The sequence below is a fragment of the Peromyscus maniculatus genome, chromosome 17, assembly GCF_049852395.1.
Source record: "Peromyscus maniculatus bairdii isolate BWxNUB_F1_BW_parent chromosome 17, HU_Pman_BW_mat_3.1, whole genome shotgun sequence".
In the NCBI taxonomy this organism is placed as follows: domain Eukaryota; kingdom Metazoa; phylum Chordata; class Mammalia; order Rodentia; family Cricetidae; genus Peromyscus; species Peromyscus maniculatus.
The window spans coordinates 35,307,473-35,328,582 of NC_134868.1; the positions used below are offsets into that span (position 1 = coordinate 35,307,473).

Consider the following 21,110-nt stretch of genomic DNA (forward strand, 5'->3'; position numbering starts at 1 on the left):
GTGGGATAAATAAAGATATGGTCGAATCAGGTAGAATCATAACACAATACTGTAAGAACTGGCCCACACTCACACAGGGGAATTCCATTTAGAGTCATTTAAATGATATAGTTATTTAAATATCCAGGATGATAATTTTACGGTAAATAGAAGAAAACATAGTAAAATTAAGTTTGGAAACATTCTACAATTATAACTATCATTATCAAATCATTTAATCACTAATATTGAATGAGAATTTACATTAGTTATATAATTTGTTTCCTCTTTCCTTAGAAGTTATAACAAGGACATTTATATTTTCACAGAAATGGAGAGCATTTCAGAACTCTTCTCTTTCAGCAAGCATCTGAGAATATATATGGATACTGACTGTGAGATTTAGCCAAGAAAATCCCTGATTTGAGATATTTTTTTATGCCACATATCATCTTAGTTATTCTAGCTATCTTATCACTCTGGATTCCAGAGAATTCCTCCTTTCTTCTTAACTTTGCAAACATTATTAGCATCTTCTTAAGCATCACTAGGTCTAGAAAAATCCCCTCACCTCCAACAGCCTAAAAGACAAAGTTGCATTTTCTGATGATAAACTTTTCTTTGTCATTCTCAAACTTAACTCTTTCAGGAATATGATTATCTTTAAATCTCCTCTTGCTATGCTTGCTTTCTTGCTCATCTTTAAGCCTTTGTTTAATATTTGCTTTTGCCCATCAATTAGAAAAAAAGAAACTATAATTTTTTTTTTTAATTAAGGAGTAGACTCTTGAGAAAGATTACTTTTTTTTCTCAAGGTTCTGTTTTTTTTTCAATTTTAAAATTTATTTATTAAATTTAATTTAACATATCAGCCACGGATTCCCTTGTTCTCCCCCCTCCCACCCTCCCATCCCACCCTGTCTTCTCCCCAGCCCACCCCCCCATTCCCATCTCCTCCAGGGCAAAGACTCCCCCGAGGATTGAGTTCAACCTGGTAGATTCAGTCCAGGCAGGTCCAGTCCCCTCCTCCCAGGCTGTGCCAAGTGTCCCTGTATAAGCCCCAAGTTCCAAACTGCCAGTTCATGCACTGAGGACAGGACCCGGTCCCACTGTCTGGATGCCTCCCAAGCAGATCAAGCTAATCAACCGTCTTATTTATCCGGAGGGCCTGAACCAGTTGGGGACTCCTCAGCTATTGGTTCATAGTTCATGTGTTTCCTTTCGTATGTATATTTGTCCCTGTGCTTTGTCCAACCTTGGTCTCAACAATTCTAGCTCATACAAACCCTCCTCTTTCTCACCAATTGGACTCCTGGAGCTCCACCTGGGGCCTGACTGTGGATCTCTGCATCTGGTTCCCTCAGTTATTGGATGGGGTTTCTAGCATGACAATTAGGATGTTTGGCCAGGTGGCCTTCGAATACTTCAAAGATCTATTTAGAGGGCCTGATCTAGTTGGGGGCCCCTCAGCCTTTGGTTCATAGTTCATGTGTTTCCATTCGTTTGGCTATTTGTCCCTGTGCTTTATCCAACCTTGGTTTCAACAATTCTCGCCCATATAAACCCTTCTCTTTCTCACTAATTGGACTCAAAGACCTCCACCTGGGGCCTTAAGAATGCCAAAACCCTATGACTTTACTTTTTAAATGTAAAATGTCCCTTGTGTTGTGTTATATGATAAATAAAGCCTGCCTGGAGATCAGAGGGCAGAGCTAGCCAGTAGTTCACCATAAAGTGCAGGCAGTGGTGGCACACACCTTTAATCCCAGCACTAGGGAGGTGGAGACAAGAATTTAAGGTAGATGGAGACAGGATCTCTACCTTTTCACTCTGAGGATTCCTAGAAATAGTATCGCCCCTGCTTTGGTCTGAGGTTTCTTAGAGGTAAGAAGTTTCTGGTGACTGGGGCTGCTCCTTTGCTTCTCTGATCTTTCAGCTTTTACCTTAATATCTGATTCTGGGTTTTTAATGATAAGACCAGTTAGGATCGAGCTTCATCCTTGTCTCAGTTAGAAGAGAAGTATACACCAAACATACTTGTTTTATCATCATAAAATTTCTATTGCTGATTGAATTGTCATATAAAGTTACTTACTTTTAGTTTATGTACATACTAGGCATATGCAAGCCAGCTCTATTTCTTCACTTATCTCAGTGAATGAATTCCTTCCTAGCAATTCCTAGTTTAATTCATTGAGAGACTGTTTCTCCTCCCATGGAAATACTAAAGCTTATCACTTCATAAAACCCCCACCTCTCTCTCTCTCTCTCTCTCTCTCTCTCTCTCTCTCTCTCTCTCTCTCTCTCTCTCTCTCTCTCTCTCTCTGTCCTAACATCTTTTCCTCTTTCCCTTTCTTTCTCCAGTGGTCTCTAATTCATTCTTCCTTACTCCATGATGCATGTGGGTTATTTCCTATTGCTAAAATCATCAGATTATATTGTCTCATTGGATTCCTTTTGCTAGTTGAGGGTCAACGTTGAGCTTACCATGTTCTCTTGACTCTGCTTTTATAATGATTAAAATTTCTCTGGGGAATGGGAAGGAGAAGGATGAGTAGATGAAACATGTGACTAAGAAGTGTGAAAACTTGGATATGTAAAGTGTGAAGCCTTTGAATCCCTGGAATCTACATAAAAGTCGGGTGTGCATGATGACTAGCTGTAACTCCAGCATTCTGGAAGCAGAGACAGGAGAGCCTGAGATAAATTCTAGTCTACCCAGATTCTGTGAGCTCCAGTTTCACCAAGAAGAGAAACACTCCCTCAATAAATAAAATGGATTATAAAGGAAGACAAATGTCAATCTCAGCCTACACATTCACATGTACACATGTGCAAAATATCTACAATTATGTGCCCATACACATGTATATGTATACATGCATACACACACACACAAAAAAAACCCACTACAAATATACTTATACAGGCAAACAAATACTTTTTTAGATGTATATAATACCTTTCCATACCTGCAGAACAAATTGTTATCCAAAACTTTCTCTTTGCTTTTAAATGCATATTTGCACATGGAACCTACTAGTTATCCTCATGATAGATTCAAATATGCCATAATCAGGTATTTCTTTCCACCTTATTTTCTGCAGATGTACTGGTTGCTGAATTGCAAAGTGCTGCCTAGCTACTCCTGACATTATCCTAGAATTTCTCTCTTCCCGTTTATAAAATAACAACTTTCACTAACAATTATGAAGTCTGGAATAAGTGATAAACAATAATCTTCTCCATGTCATCAGATGAAATTAGTCACCAAGCCTGTAAATTTTTCTTTCATCACAAATTTCATACTTACCAGAAGAAGTCCTGTGTTATTAACAACTTTTAGCCCCATACAAGATTCTGCCAGATATTCTGTCTTGAAACATGACACAAATCCCCTCAAGTTGATGAGCTGTTTAAATGCCTTTTACATTTCTTCTTTTATAACTTTGCATAGGAACTGCATCTTTAGCGCAGCAACTATGGTGTTCCTTGCTTTGATCTTGACAACATAAATCCCCAGCTGTTTCCTCTCCAAATATGCCAAAGTAGAAAGACCATACATGACCTGGAAGCAAAAGCTATCTCTTTTCCAAATGTCACTAAAATGGAGATTGTCCCTCCTTCCACAGTCATTTCCTGTTTAAATTCATTTTCAAAATTTTTATATAGCCAGTTTCTTACTATAAGTGGGATCCACTCTTTAAAATTCACAATATACCCTGATTTCTATTTCATCAACATTTTTAACTGTATTAATCTCCCCAGAGACAATTGCTTTGCTAGATAGGACACGTGTTTTCTCATGGTTATTCTTCAGATGCACCAGGTTTTCAAATGCCAATCATTAATTAGTTGTTACAATTTTTATACAATGGAAATGTTGGAAAATGTAGATAAGCCTCATACTCTAAGAATGTTGTTAGACCTCTGCAAACTTTTAATAATAGTTAGGTAACAAGTACCATATCTAATAAAGAGTTGAACTAATGTATGAAGGAAGTATTTATTCATAGATAAATCATAACGGGTGATCCACCAGTTCCTTTAACACCCTCTTCCTTTCTTATGAAAACAGCGCCCTCTATTGCATGCACAATTCTGTGATCTTTCCTTAAGTAGCTCCAATCACTCATTTTTTTTCCCCTTAAATCATCATGGATTTGAGCTCACTGTTTTTTCAATTTAGCCCTAGGAAAATTATGGCGAGATACGCATTCTCTAATTAACCTAAAAGTGAACTATATTTCATTGCTTGTAGGATGGTATGGGGAATCTGAGAGTCACCAAGAAGGGAATCCGACTTGAAGGTATATCTGAGTTTCTACTTCCATTGTATGTGAAAGAAATTCATTCCCGAAAGGTATGTGATATGGCTTTGGCTTACTCTAAGATAATTTCGAGTTTGTGTTTTCACTCGACAGAGGAGCATCCAATCTCCTTATCCCCTTCCTTTTCATTTAATTTCTTTAAGCTTAAGACTTATTTGAAGAAACAAAAAGAATCAACTGAAGAACAATGGAAAGAGTTAGCTTTGAATTAGCAAATCAGGAAGCATTTGAACCGAGACGCTGCTGCTTTTAGTCTTTGAATTGTGTTCTTCTATCACTCAAAATTAAATGTGGTGGTAGCAAGGAGTTTGTAAGCTTTAAAGGATTTTCTCAGAAAGCACATATGGATTAATTATTTCGATTTAATGTATCAAACACTTCCCCCTTAAATGCAAATGCATTTCCAAAACACAACAACGTTTGAAAGGAGGAATTAATTCATTACTTTAACTACTGCCAGAATATTTGTCCTTTGGATGCATGGGTGTATGCTAGGCATATTTTGCCACTTAACAGCATGCTAAAAGAAAAAAAGAGTTAGCTTAGTAATTGCTCAATTTGACTTGAGTTTTACTTAGAATGTATCTACTAGTCTATGGCATCAGTATATCTCCAATCTATCAGAATGTTTTCTGATATGTATTCATGGAAATAAATTTATTAAGACAGAATGAAAAGATTCTTATTTAAAAGTTTCAGAAACAGATTTGTCTCATGTAAAACTTATTTTAGATAAAAATAATACTTCAGTGTTACCAAGATAATATATTAGGATATTTCTACAGTAAAATTTGGATAATTTCCATTAAGGCTTTTTCCCATTAATATAAAAGTACAACGAAAAGGATTTATTTCTAAAATTTTAATAAGGATATATGTATCAAAATTTTTTATAATATATAAACTATACAGAATATTGAATAGACTTTATTGAGTATGCTTTCAGTAGCACAAATTTAGTTTAATATTACTTCACAGATATCAATCAGATATAAAACAATAGGCACATGTGTTGATACATGACCTTGAATGATTAAACTTTAAAAATAGGTATTTAATATTTGAGATAAGTTTTATGTATGAAAACTGGGCCAAAGTGGTTATATACATCAGTGTATTCTACTATTCCTTCATTTCTCAAATACCTCCTGTGCTGTTCACTATTAAATTGTTTAGCAAAATTAAAGAAATTAAAATTTATATATAGAAATTAGAAAAATACTTAACCTAGCTAAAAGGTGATAGTGGTCACACAATCATATATATAATATAATATAATATAATATAATATAATATAATATAATATAATATAATATAATATAATATAATAATATAGTATAATGTATATTACACACACACACACACACACACACACACACATTTATTATAAATGCATCTTACTGGAGAGTCCAGAGGCAACAATGGTGATTTATTTCTAATGTCTTTTGAGAGTATAGCAAAAGTTGTTCTCTGAGAACGTGGGTGAGAATTGATCCCATCTCTGGCCTAAATAACAGAGTGTATAAACTTTATAGCCTAAATGTGTGAGGCAGGGGCAGCTTTACTTTCTGCCTAGAATAACTGATCTCAGCTTCACAAACATTTCCAAAGTCAGCTGCATGGATGGAGAGCCGCAGTCCTTTTTTTGCTACCGGCCATCTCTGTGTCTCTAGATTTTGCCTGTTGGTAATTAAGAAGGGGTGTGCAGCATGGGAGGTGGTGACTACTGTGTCCAGAAGGGACATCTGCACTGATAACAGAATACAAAGGAGACCCATTCCTTGGAAGATTTCTCTATATGTATGCAACAAAAAAAATTAAGGAAAATATCTATGTTATAATTGATCTTCATATTACAAATTGCTTGCCTTGAGTACATATAATCATTTTTCTTGCTGTAAAGATTATTTATCGCATTGTTAGATGAAGTCAGGCACATAGTTTTCCTCAGCTTTAACTTCCAAGTTAATGAAGATAGGAATGTATACAAATGCTTATCTCTCAGATTCAGAAGATACACACAAGTCACTAGTAATACTAGAAATGGAGTTTTAATTAAAAATTTTTGAGATATATCCTTGTAGGTACCTTCCCAAGTGTTTTCTTAACTTTTGTTACAATTATTTGTTATTTGTTGTTGTTGTTGTTGTTGTTGTTGTTGTTGTTGTGTGTGTGTGCATCACTGAATTTTTGTGGCTCTGAAGTCTGAGGACACATTTTGGCAGTCAGTTTTCTCCTTCAACCATGGGGAGCCCAGGGACTAGAACTCAAGTAATTCAGTACAATAGCAAATAGCCCACCCTCAAAATCTTCTTGCCAGACCAATATTCTCATACATTTTTTTCATGTAATCAAATCTAAGGAAATTGCCAAATCGATTAAAATATATTAAGTCAATTAAAATAAGGAATCTATTAAAATAAAAACCCACCCTAAAAGATTCATAATAGAAAATGTTACATCGTATTACTGTTATTTTTGTGTATGTTTCCCCTCTTAATTTCAGCCTGCTTGCCTCTTCATCTTTAGCCAACTGATAGTATGTAAAATCCCTTTCTGTTGCTAGCAGGATGTGGTTGCTCAAGACTATTATCCTGCCATTTAGCAAGCTCGTGAAAGATTATGGCCATGTGTTTGAGGCCAAGTGAGGCTCCATAATGAGTCTAAGGCTACTGTGGGTTTTATAAATCCTATACATGAAAAAGTTAAATCCTATACGTGAAAACAAGCTTCTTTCTGGACAGAAAGTACAGCTATCTACAAACACACTAAATTACATAACCTGATAATACATGTGTTTGATTTAATTTCCTAGGAAACTATTCTCATCCTCACCACTCTCCAGCTGCTGACACACACACCCACACACACACACACACACACACTACAGATATTTTTAAATATCTTCTATTATCCAAACAATTTTCTCTTACTCAGTTTTTAATCAAACCTTTCTAAGCAGTCCACAAAAACTGTATTTAGACATGTATAGTATATATTCTACCTTGCACATACTCAGGATTCAATGCCTTTTACACATTTTTAAATTTGAAAAATATTAAGCAATATTCGCCCAGCTTAATCACTTCTTGTCAGTTTGTCAAGTTAAATGCCCAGTTTTCTCCAGATAGGAAAAACACAAAGGTTATATAATTTGAATTATATATGGTAAATGATATCTGATAATATTCCATATATATCTTCAAGGCACATGGTGTCACATTAGGACAAAATATTTCAATTTCAGAAATTAAGACAATTACATTTTAATATAATTGGTGTGCAGGATGCTAATGAGCTTAAATAATACATATTTTTACTATTCTGTTCAGTAAAATTGGTACCATGTCATTTTAACCATCTTAGACTAACCTAACCACAAAATTATATTGTTTACTTTTTTCCTAGTCAATGATCTTTACAAGTTGGTTCCTCATCTGACAGAAATGGTGTATAACAGACTAGTAGTTATTTTCCAGCAGTTGCCCTCAGATATTTCCAACTCCAGTATGTGGGCAGAAAGGCAATGAAGTCTTGAGTCTTTAGACTTCTGAGTCAACAAAGTATTAAGAACTATGCTCTTCCTATTCCCATGCACTTGGGTCCAATGTTGGGTTTCTAACTCAGTGTCTGGTTACCATTAGTTTTGGGCTTTGTGTGTTAGAGTTTTTCTGGATTTCACACACAAAGACACAGGCAAGTGACTTTTATGTCTATGTGGTAGCATAGTAGGTTCCTTCTCTGTCTCTTTCATGTATCACAGCGTATCTCATTTATTCAGATTACTTTTCCCCCATACATATCAATTTATACAAATAAACACCATAGGAATTCCAAAATTAATTCATCATCACCATCATTATAATTTTGCAACTGGATGTTTAATATGGGAGACAACTGTGATTTTTATAGTATTGTCTGTTTAAACCAAATTTCAAATAATATACATCATTCCAAAATCTTTACACTGAAAAACAACAAAATTAACAGCAGCATCATGGTCATATAATATTTCTGCAAAAATCAAATGATAAAGAAAACATATATGTAAAGTGAAACATGTACATACTCTTTTAAATTAATATGGCATTTAAAGGAAAAATGCAAAGTCAATTGAATAATTGCTATATTAGCATACTAAAATTTAACACCTGTCTTTATGGCTAAGAATTAATGATTATGAATATGATTAAGAAGCTGGGTGTATTAGCCTCATGATTAATATCACACAGCATTTGGTACCATCATTTGTGATGATTGCCTCCTCTCAAATCTGTCCTCCTTCCCCACTTTCTCTCCTTTTGTAACAATATCATTTTAATTTTTGTCATAGTCAATAATATTTCCATTCTGCTTTGCTGCTGTATTCCCTGAACACTCTGGTCTTGATTCTGCCTGTATATGGAAGCATAACCATTACTAACGTTTTTGTTATTGGACAGCCCAGTAGGCATTTAGCATTCTGATGATCCCTTGCTTTAACTTACTGGTAAATAATTTGCTTGTTTGCTAATTACTGAAATATCTAGTCTCTCTGAATGATGCATTTGTTGTTTTTTTTTTCTGGGAATGTTAGTGATGACACTTTTCTTTTCTTCAGATTTGTAAATATTTGTCTAGTTAACCTTAACATTGACTATTGGCATAAGCTGTTGAAAAACAAACAAATATTTTTCTCCTGTTGATGACATAATGTAATGTTTGGGGATCTGGGAAGTATTTGAATTCCTTTTTTTCCATTTCAGGGAAAATTTCACTCTTGTGTCACCTGATAGCTCAAGTGTCGTTTGCTGAATGGTGACTGATCAGTGTGAAAGGAAGTATCACTATTTTTTCCAGAAATCTTCTGGCCTCATCCTTCTGGTAGCTGAGAGTCCTTATATTTAGGGCTCTACTTGGCTACTAACTTTCAGTTTTACTTGCTGAGTTTATTAGTTCAGAGGTAGCAATCATCCTCACATCGCCATCTCTCTGCATATTTAAATGCTCTGTGGTTTTCTTCAAACCATAAGTAGCAGTTGTCTGGATTTCCTCTTATATGGAATTCATTTCTCCATGTGAATTTTGCCCTTGCTCTCAGTAATTCATATATTTTGTGTACAGTAATGTTTTAATTACCTGGGATATCTAGCACATCTTTTTGACATTATACTTTACTTGAATCCCTCTGTTCTATGGTAATATCAATTATGTGAAACTTAGGTAAATTTTATATTTCTTATAAATGTTAAAACAAATATTTAGCACTTACTGTTTGAGTATTTCAAGGGGCTAAATTTTGAAATAAAACAAGTACTGCATATCTGTAAACTGGGCTACAGGGACTGAGCAGGAAGACCAAGGCAAACTGAGGGTCTGAGGAGTCCCTGAATCCCTTGTAGCAAGACATGGATGAAGTTAATCTATGGGTTCCACTGGTTGTCCATCTCTCCAGATTTCAGCCTGTGCTACAGCCAAACATCCAGTAGTTAAACTATTTCAAGACCCTTTGCTTGCTACTTTGTTTTCTTGAGGCAAATTTTAATTTGTGTTAGACCTTTGGTGAATGTGGTGGTATTGTGTTCCCCAAAATATTGTGTACTCTAATAAATTTATCTGGGGTCAGAGAACATACAGCCACTAGATACAAAGGCTAGAAAATGGTGGCACTCACACCTTTAATCCTAGCATTCCAGAGGTAGAAATCCCTCTGGATCTCTGTGAGTTCAAGGCCACATTGGAAATAGCCAAGCATGGTGACACATGCCTTTAATCCCAGAGAGGCACCCTTTAATCCCAGGGAGTGGTGGTAGAAAGCAGAAAGATATATAAGGCGTGAGGACCAGAAACTAGAAGCATTTGGCTGGTTCAGCATTTGGCTGGTTAAGCATGTGGCTGGTTAAGCATTCATGCTTTTGAGCAGTAATTCAGCTGAGACCCATTCTGGATGAGGACTCAGAGGCCTCCAGTCTGAGGAGACAAGACCAGCTGAGGATCCGACGAGGTGAGATAGCTGTGGCTTGTTCTATCTCTCTGATCTACCAGCAGGGACCCCAATAACTCGCCTCAGGTTTGATTTTATTAATAAGAACTTTTAAGATTCCTGCTACAGGTGAACCCATAAACTACTGAAATTACTCAAAATTTAGGTGGCTTAATGTGTTAAGTAGTGAAGGAGAGAGAGATTTGGAGCTTTCCTGAAATTTAGTGTACAGTCTTAAGTGAGACTCTTCTTCCTTACCTCTCTTTTACCCTTCGCCTTCCCAATACTTCCCTTTCTTTCTTTGTCCTTCCCTCCATCTAATTCCCTCTCTTCATGACAAATCAATAGGTCATAAGACCATAATCTGAATAGTCCATTGCCATCATTGATCTTCTACACTTCACTATCAATGTCTTTATTTCTATTCTCTCTATTCTCTTCTGATGATATATTCATAAAGACCCATACTTTAGCTTTAAGGGGTGTTCTTACAACTCCTAGAGTTGGTTGTTGTTAACAGTGGCTTGGAAACATTTTGTCAATTATGCATTCTTTTTATTCTGGATGGATTTAATCACCAGCCATCAAATTTCATAAATTCCTGCTGGGAACGTAATGATAGGTACACTGGATTTCATGTAAATTTCGTCTTTATATTGTGCTATCTTCCCAGCTGGGAGTATGGCTTCTTTCAGTATTTCCTGGAATCCCTGTGCATTTCTCAGAAACTCTTCTTACCATCTTCTTTGCAGCATTACAAATCCCTTTGTAATCACCTTAATATTCCTACTAGCTGTGTGAATGAGTTTAATCACTTAATGATTCCCACTAGCTAATGAATGAGTTTCTACTCCCTTTTCTTATTGGACTTTCTGCTTGTATAGAAGAGATTATAGTTTCTTGTTTTGTGAATGTAACTCGGATATTTTTTGAATTTTTAAAAGAATTATTTTAATTGAAATAGAATTATATCACATCCCTCTTCCTTTCCTCCCTCCAGACCTTTCCAGATATCCATCCTTCTTCAAACACATCCCATGACCCCACTGTCAAGTTGATATCATCTCTTTTATTTTTGTTACTCACATGCACACACAAATATATATGATATATAACTATATATATATAGAGAGAGATATAACCTGCTGAGTCTATTTTTGTTGTCTGTGTGTATATGGTTTCAGGACTGACCACTCTGCGTTGGACATCCAACAAGGGTGCTCACTTCTACTGAGCTTTTGTTTATATGGTAGATTAAATAATTTTGTGTCTTATTGAGTGAATAAATTTTGATTATGATAACTGACTGTGACCTTTAGAGCTCTGGATCCTAATTTCTGTGTTCAAACCCTGAGTTTGTGATTCAGCCTTGTGCCTTGTAATCATTACTATTTTATCATGCAAATCAAAATTCAAAACAGCCCATAATACTTTAATACTACCGTATTGGGGCTAATGCAAATTGAAGTAAATGTTAAAAAACTAAATTTGACATTATGTTCATTCCAATAATTATCAATCTCAACTTATAGAAAGATAAACACATACTGGATGCACTGTGCATTTTGGAGTATTCAGTGAGTGCTTTGCCATAAGCACAATTAGCAAAAAGTCAGATCTGATAGTACAGCTTGATCAAGTGGAAAATTAGATTTACGATGAAAGAGATTTTAATATAACAGCAATTGCTTTGGTTTGCACAATAGGAAAGAATTGATCTGAATGTGAGCATGAGACAGAGGGAAATTAAGAGCTTATTTTGGAGCTGTTTTGACTATCAGATGTATAAATGGTTTAATGAATCTAGATTTCATGTTAGAGATGAACGCTATAAACAAATGTATTTTAAATGTGTATGTTAAAATGCATATATGTGTAGATGAAATTCTAAATGGTCTTATTAAATAAGAAACAAAGCTAAATGCAGAGTTAAAAGCTCAAGAGATCAGAGCATTAGCGAATAGCCTTTAGCTTACCACTTGCTGCCGTCCTCCTGAGAGAGAGAGAGAGACCTTCTCCTGTGTGACCTGTCTTTTTATTGCCTTTCTGTTCTACCTTCTCATTGGCTCTAAACCCAAGCACATGATTTCCTCATCACTGCCTGTATATACAGACCTCCAGGTCTCTATGGTTGGTCCTGGGATTAAAGGTTCGGGTCAACACTTGGCTGTGCCCTTGACCACACAGAGACTCTGCCTGCCATGTCATCAGAGTAAGGGCATGTGCCAGAAGTCCCTGCTGGACTTCTGCTAAATGGCTTGCTTTTAGCTCTGATCCCCATGCAACTTTATTTATTAACATACAAATAAAATCACATTTCAGCACAAATAAAATATCATCATATATATCCTTATGTACACATGAAAGTAGACGTAATTGCATATGTTATTAAACATTGAACAGAAATCCTAAGTGAATACAAATAGAAAATGTAAAACAGTGCTACTCTAGTGTTGAATGGCTTGGGAAGAAGTAAATGAAGGAGGAGCAACTAAGAGGTAATATAAGCGAGATAAAAAGAAAGCCAAAGGGTGTAATGTTACTGGAAGCAGAGAAAGGATTCTATTTTCAGGGGAAATAGTGAACTTAACTATTTTCAATGAACCAAATATCAAGAAGGCTGACTATTCATCTTCTGATGTCATTTTGATTAAAGTTCAGTCACAAGTAAATATTCACATATTGGTTTTCACATATTAGATTTCTAGCAAGATGATGCATATCAATTTCCTTACTTAATATTTGTAGTAAGTGTCATAGAAAGCATACCAACTATGGATACTTGTGAAGCCCTCTTTTATAATTTGAATACACTTTTCTCTTGAGAGGGACCAAGTTCTTATTAAGATTGCAAATCAATTGACTAATTGCTTTGAGTATTTGCATATGTTTGGTATTACTGTTGTTTTCCTGCACACTTTATATTAATCACATCCTTAAATTTTGTTTTATTAATTTATTATTTTATCACTCTTCTAAGAATAAATAAGAAATACAATTTTGTCTTTCTTCTGTACTAAATCGATGTAATGACATAAGATTTATTTCTTGATCATAAAGGTATGGCTTATTTGCTCCTTCTTACCTTTCCCCATTTGTTTATTCAGACACTGTACTACAAATAATCTTCCCCTCATTTTTACTTAAAATAAACTTTCGTTTTGGTCTATTACAGCCTTTAACACGAGCAGTATAGATAATGTAATTCCCATCACCGACAAAGTCACTAGACTTTTTAAATGGTGCATCCAAAGCTCTGGATTTCAGCATGAGCTAAGACTCAAGGCTCCATTACCACACCTTCTTTGGTGTGCCTCCTCTTTGTAAAAGTCTCCTATAGGATATTTTCTTTCCTTTATAATGAATACTTGCTTTAGAAATAACAGAACTCTGAGTTTTTAAAAATTTTAGAAATATATGAAAATTTGTTACATTAGCTAAGTAAGATGAAATAGGCAGTGCAAATAATAGAGATATTGGATTTGTATTCATATCAACACATCTGGTATATGTGAATTTTCTGTGGTTTATAGGACATCTTTCTTGCTAATTTCAATGCATCTCTGAATTTATGAGATCATATTATTCTCACAAAAGTTATATTGCTAAAGTAAATGTTGATATTTATTTCAGTATGAAGATTTATATTCTGGTATAATACTACATTAAACTAAACAACAGTCAAAGTAAGATTTGTGCTTACTCAATTTTATCTACAATCTTCACACAGGAGACCTCTCAAATTAGGTGGCATTCTTGTAATACACTACAGATTCTTCCTGTCTCAATATTTGGTCCTCTAATATATTGAGATTTTTCATGTACTAATATTGTCTAGTGTTCCTAAATTGTCATCCACTGAAAAAATCCATACCTTGCAACAACTTATAGATCTTGACTGTATTTTATTTTCTGGTTCAAATAGAATCTTCCTACTATAACACAATTAATTTGTAAGTATAAATAATGAAAAATGTATGTGTTTGCTTAGATAGTAATATTGAATATCTTCAGTTTTCTATTCATACAGTTAAAATTAACTCTATATTTAAAACTGCATATAAGTACATCAATGTTTATTAAATATTTTGGTTATGCTCAGTAAAGAATAAGCATGAATCCCAGAAAGAAAAGTGAACTGTCATGGCTATGGAATATAGTAGAATTTGTCACACACACACACACACACACACACACACACACACACACACACTTTCTTTCTGAAATGAAATTACCATATCATTAATAAGTACTTTATATTTCATTCATCTCAAGAGTAAAACAATGATTGAAAATACAGTAGATTATATGTATTATAATTTTAAGAGATTATTTATATAATTACAACATTTCTCCCTTTTCTTTTCCCTCCCTAAAAACTACCATGTACCCTTACTTGCTGCTTTTCAAATTCATGGCTCTTTTTCATTGTTATTGCATATTTATATGTATATTCATATAAATTCCAGATATAGAAAGTTCAATATATATATAGTTACCTTTATGTATGTTTCCAACGCTGACAATTTGGTATTGAATAACCAATTGGTGTGCTCTTTCCTAGGGAAGATGATTTCTTTCTATACAAAACATCATTGCCTTGAGCTCTTTGTACGAGACTGAGGCCTTTTGTGTTTTTCTCGTTGACATTGACATGTCTAATGCTGTTGTCCTTGTTTAGCTTCTGTTGAAACAGTCATGTTGGTGAGCCTTTATGAGTGCAGCTTCTAACATTACTAGGAGACACAACCTCACAGAAAACTCCCTGATCTTCTGGCTATCTCTATCTTTCTACCCTTTTTTAAATCTAACAAAGTTCTCTGAGGAAGGAGTGTTTTATAATGTATCCACAGGGACTGAACAGTATTTCTGAAAAATTCTAAGAGTGAGTTTGGAAATGAAAGTGATGTTTATGCAATTGTAGAATGGACTTTATTCAACCTAAAAGTTTGCCCATTTAAGAGAATAATTTTTATCCAACCTATTTGGATATCAAGCAGTCTAATTAATACTCTGAGGCCAAAAATGACAGTCTCTAGTTTTGTTAGATTTACTAAAAATGTAATCAATAATGAAATGACCATGAACCCATGTTATTTGAAATTTAGAATGAAATATTATCTTGACTGATACTTTGCTATTTACTATAATTTGGCTATCCATTATTTCCACTGATACACAGGAGACAGGTTATGATACAGCATCACTTCTGCATAATGTGTCACTGAACACTTTCTGGGTTATTTACTGAAGCAAAGTGTAGATTTGGAGCAAACCATCTCTGTTTGGCACTTTCATGAATCTATGTACTATTACTTCTTAAAATAATATTAGCTTTTTTGTATGAGTTTGAGATATGTTTTACTCTGAAAAAAATCCAGCTTGCATGTAGTTTCCTAGAGATTATATGTGTATTATATTGATTTTATTTTTGATGTTGTTCATTTGTGTGTATGTGTGTATGTTTCCAGAAACCATGGAAGAACATGCATGACTTAGTGGACTGCTTGCTTTTTTTCTTTTTATTGCTTTTTTATTTTTGAGATTATAATATGATTATATTTCTCCTTTCCCTTTCCTCCCTCCAAATCTCCCTCTTATACCACCTTCTTTCTTTCAAATCCATAGCCTCACTTTTCATTCACTGCTGTTGCGTGTGTATATCTTTATGTATAAACATATCTATTCCTAAACATAACCTGCTCCTCAGCATCTATAATATTACCTCTATGTGTCTTTGGGGGCTGGAACAGGTATTGGATAACCAACTGGCATGCTCTTCTCTGGGGATGACTCTCCTTTTCTCTGCATTCCTTAATTGCCTGAATTCTTTGTGTGCAGTCGAAGCCCTGGTCTTTCCTTCACCTTCTTTGGTTACTGTTGCTGTCCAAGTTCAGCTCATCTTTGGTTAGCCATGTGGGTGAGACTTTATGCCTGTGACATTGAACTAGGTAATACAATCTCACAGCAAACTCTCTGATCTGCCTCTTACACTCTTTCCCCTCTCTCTTCCTCAATGTTCCTTGAGACTTAGGTATAGGAGTATTTTTATAGATATACCTAAAGGCACTGAGCTCTTTGTTTCTCCATTTAGATAGGATGTGGTTTGCTGAAAAGGCTCTGTATGTTGCAAAGAAGTTTTCTTGATGAGGGGTGAGGACTGCACTTATCTGTGAGTATAAGGACAAACGTTAAGAAAAGTAGTAAAGGTGGCTGTAGTTTCACCTGCAATGTCATACCTAATGTTGGCCTGCATGGTTAGCTAGGTTACCAGTATCAGCATGGTTTCCATCTTCCCGAGAAGAACTTAAATTGAACTAGATAGCTGCTGGTTACTGCATAGGTATGTCCGTCACTACTGTACCCTTCAGCTTATCAAGCCATATTGACAGCTGTTGTAGCTCATACACATCATAGCTTGGTAAGACTGTTGGTTGCTTCCCGCCTTTTGAAGCTTGCATGGTACCTTCTGACACCACGAAAGTCATTCCAGAGGAGACATTCAAATCAGGTTTAGCTCACAGGCCTCTGAGCCCTGTGTCTGATGTTCTGAGTGTCTTCAGCACCAGGGAATTACCTTCCACCTCTGGAGGTCAACCAAGGGCAATAACAATCACCTCTGTATTTTAGGAGTCTTTTGCATGCTCGTTGTTCATGAAGAGAAGGGAGATGAGGATTATAAGGATATAAGGAGGATAGTATCGCTAATTCATTAGTCTTGCTTTCTTTGTATTAAGTACATCATTTGCAGTTTTATTTTCCTTATCTTTTTCTAGTTATAAAAGTATTCATTTAGAATAACAAAATGAGCTACAAATTATTTTGTGAGAGATCTTATCTAAAGTTGCTATCGGTTACTCATTAATATTTTAAAATAATTGTACAGGATTAAACCTGCGCACTTGTTTTTTTTTGTTTTTTTTTTTTTTTAGTTTTGAGAAATGCCCTGGAAATCTGAACTTCTCCAGAAATTGTCACTCACACAACTCAGATATTACTGTCTGTGATGTCTACACCTTCTATGTTTGGATTTGATTTCTTTTATCTTCTAAGTACTTTGTTTATTTATCTTTGTGGCTCAATAATTTTCATACAATTCTTGACAATTCTCTATATTGTTTCATTAATGTCAACATGATATTCTTATCATTTTTGTTGTTCTACAAAGCAGCAAATCCACAGTTAGTGTTTAGTTGTTTTTTGTTTTTGTTTTGATTTGTTGTTTGTTTGTTTTACATTCTGTATGATTTTTCTAAGTAGTGTCTTTTTAATGATATTGATAACCAACACAGTTTAAATTATTTATTATTTTCCATGTTCTTTTCTGGGAACTTTGATTATTTTATTATTCCTCTATCCAGTAATTGATTTCTGTACTCCATTTTTTTCTCTTCATTAGCTCTTAACAGAAAAACATTTTCACTGTTTATAAAACTTTTTCCACTAATAAAAGAATGTAAGTTTTGCATTTCTACATACATTTCAATGTTCAACAATTTCTGAGATTTTTGTTTTAAAATGGTCTTACTATGAATTACTGGTTGACCAGGAACTCTGTAGACCTGGTCACTATGTAGTATAGGCTGGCCACAAACTCTTTGAGATCCACCTGCCCCTGCTTTCCAAGTACTGAGATTAAAGTCATGGTTATATCATGGCTAGTTAAATTCTGAGATTTAACTTTTTAAAATTTTCAGTTCAAAATTATCTTTCAGCTCTAAATATCTTCTTTACTTAATAATTTATTCTTTGCCTTTGCTCAGATAGTACAAATAATAATTTCTTTGACCCTTCACCTGCCAGTTTGATCTTTTTATAGATTTGTCACATTTCACTTGTTTTAATTTCATTGGTTCTCTATCACTTTTTATTTATATTTTATACTGAGTTAATGGTTTTCTGATCATATTGTTAGCCATACTTGTTTTTTTCTAGGAGTCAAAATATGCAATATGCACCCAAGGTACCCCAAGTTAAAATTATATTAGCTGAGATGTGATGTAAGGACTTCATACCTTTTCAAATGTTATATGCTATTACATATATGTCTTCCTCAGATGTATTCCACCACTGAATACCATTACCAATTGAATTTAAACAGTTTAATGTATATTACAATTAAAATGTGGAGGCATATTAAATATTTCTCCGATGTTTACTGTCCAACATGCATTTATCTTTCATATATTTACAGATTTCTTCTGTTATATTTATCTGCAGAAGAAAAACTTTTCTTTACTATTTTCTACATTAAAAGCCAACTACCTAATTTTTTCTCTTGGTTAATTCAGAAATTTAATGTTTAATTTTCTTAAAACTTTTAGTATTATTATCTGCATACAGAATACAATAATTTTAAAAGTTCAGTATTTTATTATATTCTTTCAAATATGTTTCAATTATGTTGAGGGTTTTTCTTTTTTCTTTTTTTTTTTTTGGCTTGCAATTAACTTCCTGCCAGATCACACTGAGCTTGCCATAGGTTAAGGCTTCCTTGTGGAAATTCTATGGTTGGTACGGCCCTACAGACACACATGTCATTTTGTGGACTCAGCTCTAAATGGTGTGATCAACAATCGCTCTCTGAACTTTGTGATTTGAATGGAACTCACAGTAATATGTGACCTCAGCTCACAGTTCCTCAGCCACCCTTTCCTCACAGCCATTCCAGATTACAGTCTCCATGCAATGTTCCTTTGCATTTGGACTCAGACTCTATTTGGACTGTTGTAAAAACATGGAGTTCTCTCTGTGAAGCTCCCTCCACTGTAGAACACTGTTCCCAAACTCTAGCCAAGTCCCAGCATTGCTTTCCCTTCAATATGATTCTATAGCACTGCTTGTTGCCAGAGCTCAACAATTTGAAAAGTGTGTATGGCAGAAAGTCTTCATGAATATCAAGTTCACCTGATCACATTCCATACCAGTGTGTTTCAAATCTAGGCTTTCTGCTCCCAATGACTAAAACAGCTTGTTTCATGTTAATCCTGTTATAGTTTTTTTTAAATACCAGGAGGTTAAATTCCAAATTATTTACTCAATGATAAAAAGAAATAATAGTTTGTATTCTTACTTATCACTTAAAAAAATTTTAATATTATCAATTATGTTTGACAATATGCTAGACTGAGTTCAGTGCAACACAATATGCCTCATTGTGTCCAGAGAAAATCGTTACATTTTCTTAGCATTGCTACACAGTAGCTGCTGCTTATTCTCACATACAGGCTAGAAAATTTGGGACTCAAAAAGCTTAAACAACTTACTCTGGGTCATCATGTTAAAATGCCAATTTCTAACTTGGGCCCAGCCATTCCAGTTAAGCAGCAATCTACCCATGCTCATAAAATGTCTCCTCTTTGCAGAACATTCCAGAAAATTGTAAGATCAGAACTAAGTAGGATGTTTCCATCAAATATCTATTACTTTAAAAGCCAATAAAGCAATTGGGAGATTATGTGGAAAAGGAAGTAATATGGACAGGCTCTTAGCTATGAATTATGCTCTGCTGATATTCACATACCATTACTTTTACGTGTGGCAAATACAACACAATTCTCAAAACATATAGTGGAACCATATGATGTAAGTACCTCTTACAATTCATTAATCTTGTTACAGCCATCAATATTATAGGTCCTTATTCAATTGCTGTGTAGCATCCCACAGCACTCCTACACTACACTTTCATAATTGATTCAAAAGAGATTTTAAAAAAAACATTGTAGTATAGCAAATAAAGATTCACAGTTTTTGAGTGAATGGACATTTATTTTACTATTATATTCAAGAAAAGATTACTGTATATAGGAGATGGCATTTTTAAAAACAATCATCTAAATAATTTTCATTTGTCTCTACTCATTTTTCACAGTGACAACCATATATAAGAATTCTAGATGATGCACATTACTGTTCAACTCTTCACATTCTAGGTATTATTATTATTATTATTATTATTATTATTATTATTATTATTTTAAAGGTCATGAAGTAGAAGTTCTTTGTAGATTAACTGGAATTGCTCCAGATGTCTAATAGTGATTACATATCCTTCTGAACAATATGTATGTATTCCAGGATGATGGACATTTGTATCTGATTATTTAGAACATTAAATAGCATTTTTATTTTCTTGTTGAGGTTTTCTATAATTGTATGTACTTGGTAAAAAAAAACTTGTCATAAAAGGGCCTTTAATCCTAGCACTAGGGAAATATAAGCAGGCAAATCTCTGGTTCAAGGCCAGCCTAGTCTACAGAGAGAGTTGCAGGACAGACAGGGTTATACAGAGAAACTCTGTCTCAAAAAAAAAAACTAGAGAGAGAAACACCCTAAGAATTCAGAATATTGAGTTCAAGAAAAAATAGCCCAATAAAAAAGAGAATATAGAGATCAACAGAGTTCTCAAAATATGAAACATAAAAAGGCTGTGAAACACTTTTTTCTTTTACATCATTACCATTGAGAAAAATGAAAATTCAAATTACTTTGAGATTTCTTCTTACCCAAAGCAGAATGACCAAGATCAATAAAATATATGAAAATATTTGCTAGTATGGATACAAGAAATTAGGAATACTTATTCACTGCTCATGGAAATACAAAGTTAGTAAGGCAACTTCAGAAATAAATTTAGAGTTTCCTCAACAATCTGAAAATAAATCTAACATAATATCCAACTATACCAATCTGTGACATATAACTATAACATCATGCAGAGATATTTGCTCATCCACGTTCATTGCTGTTCTATTCAAAATACCCAGGTTGGAAACAACATATATGCAAATCAGCTGATGCAAAAGTTTGGAAAATATGATACATGAAATGTTATT

General features: G+C 34.3%; 1 protein-coding gene across 1 annotated transcript in view; it reads left to right on the top strand.

Annotated features, from left to right (window-relative positions):
- Positions 1-21,110, top strand: part of Sgcz (sarcoglycan zeta) — a 1,022,364-nt gene that overhangs the window by 849,993 nt on the left and 151,261 nt on the right. The window contains exon 3 of the mRNA XM_006973966.4: positions 4,241-4,342. Within this exon, the coding sequence (XP_006974028.3) occupies positions 4,241-4,342 (102 nt within the window). The remainder of the gene's footprint in view (positions 1-4,240; positions 4,343-21,110) is intronic.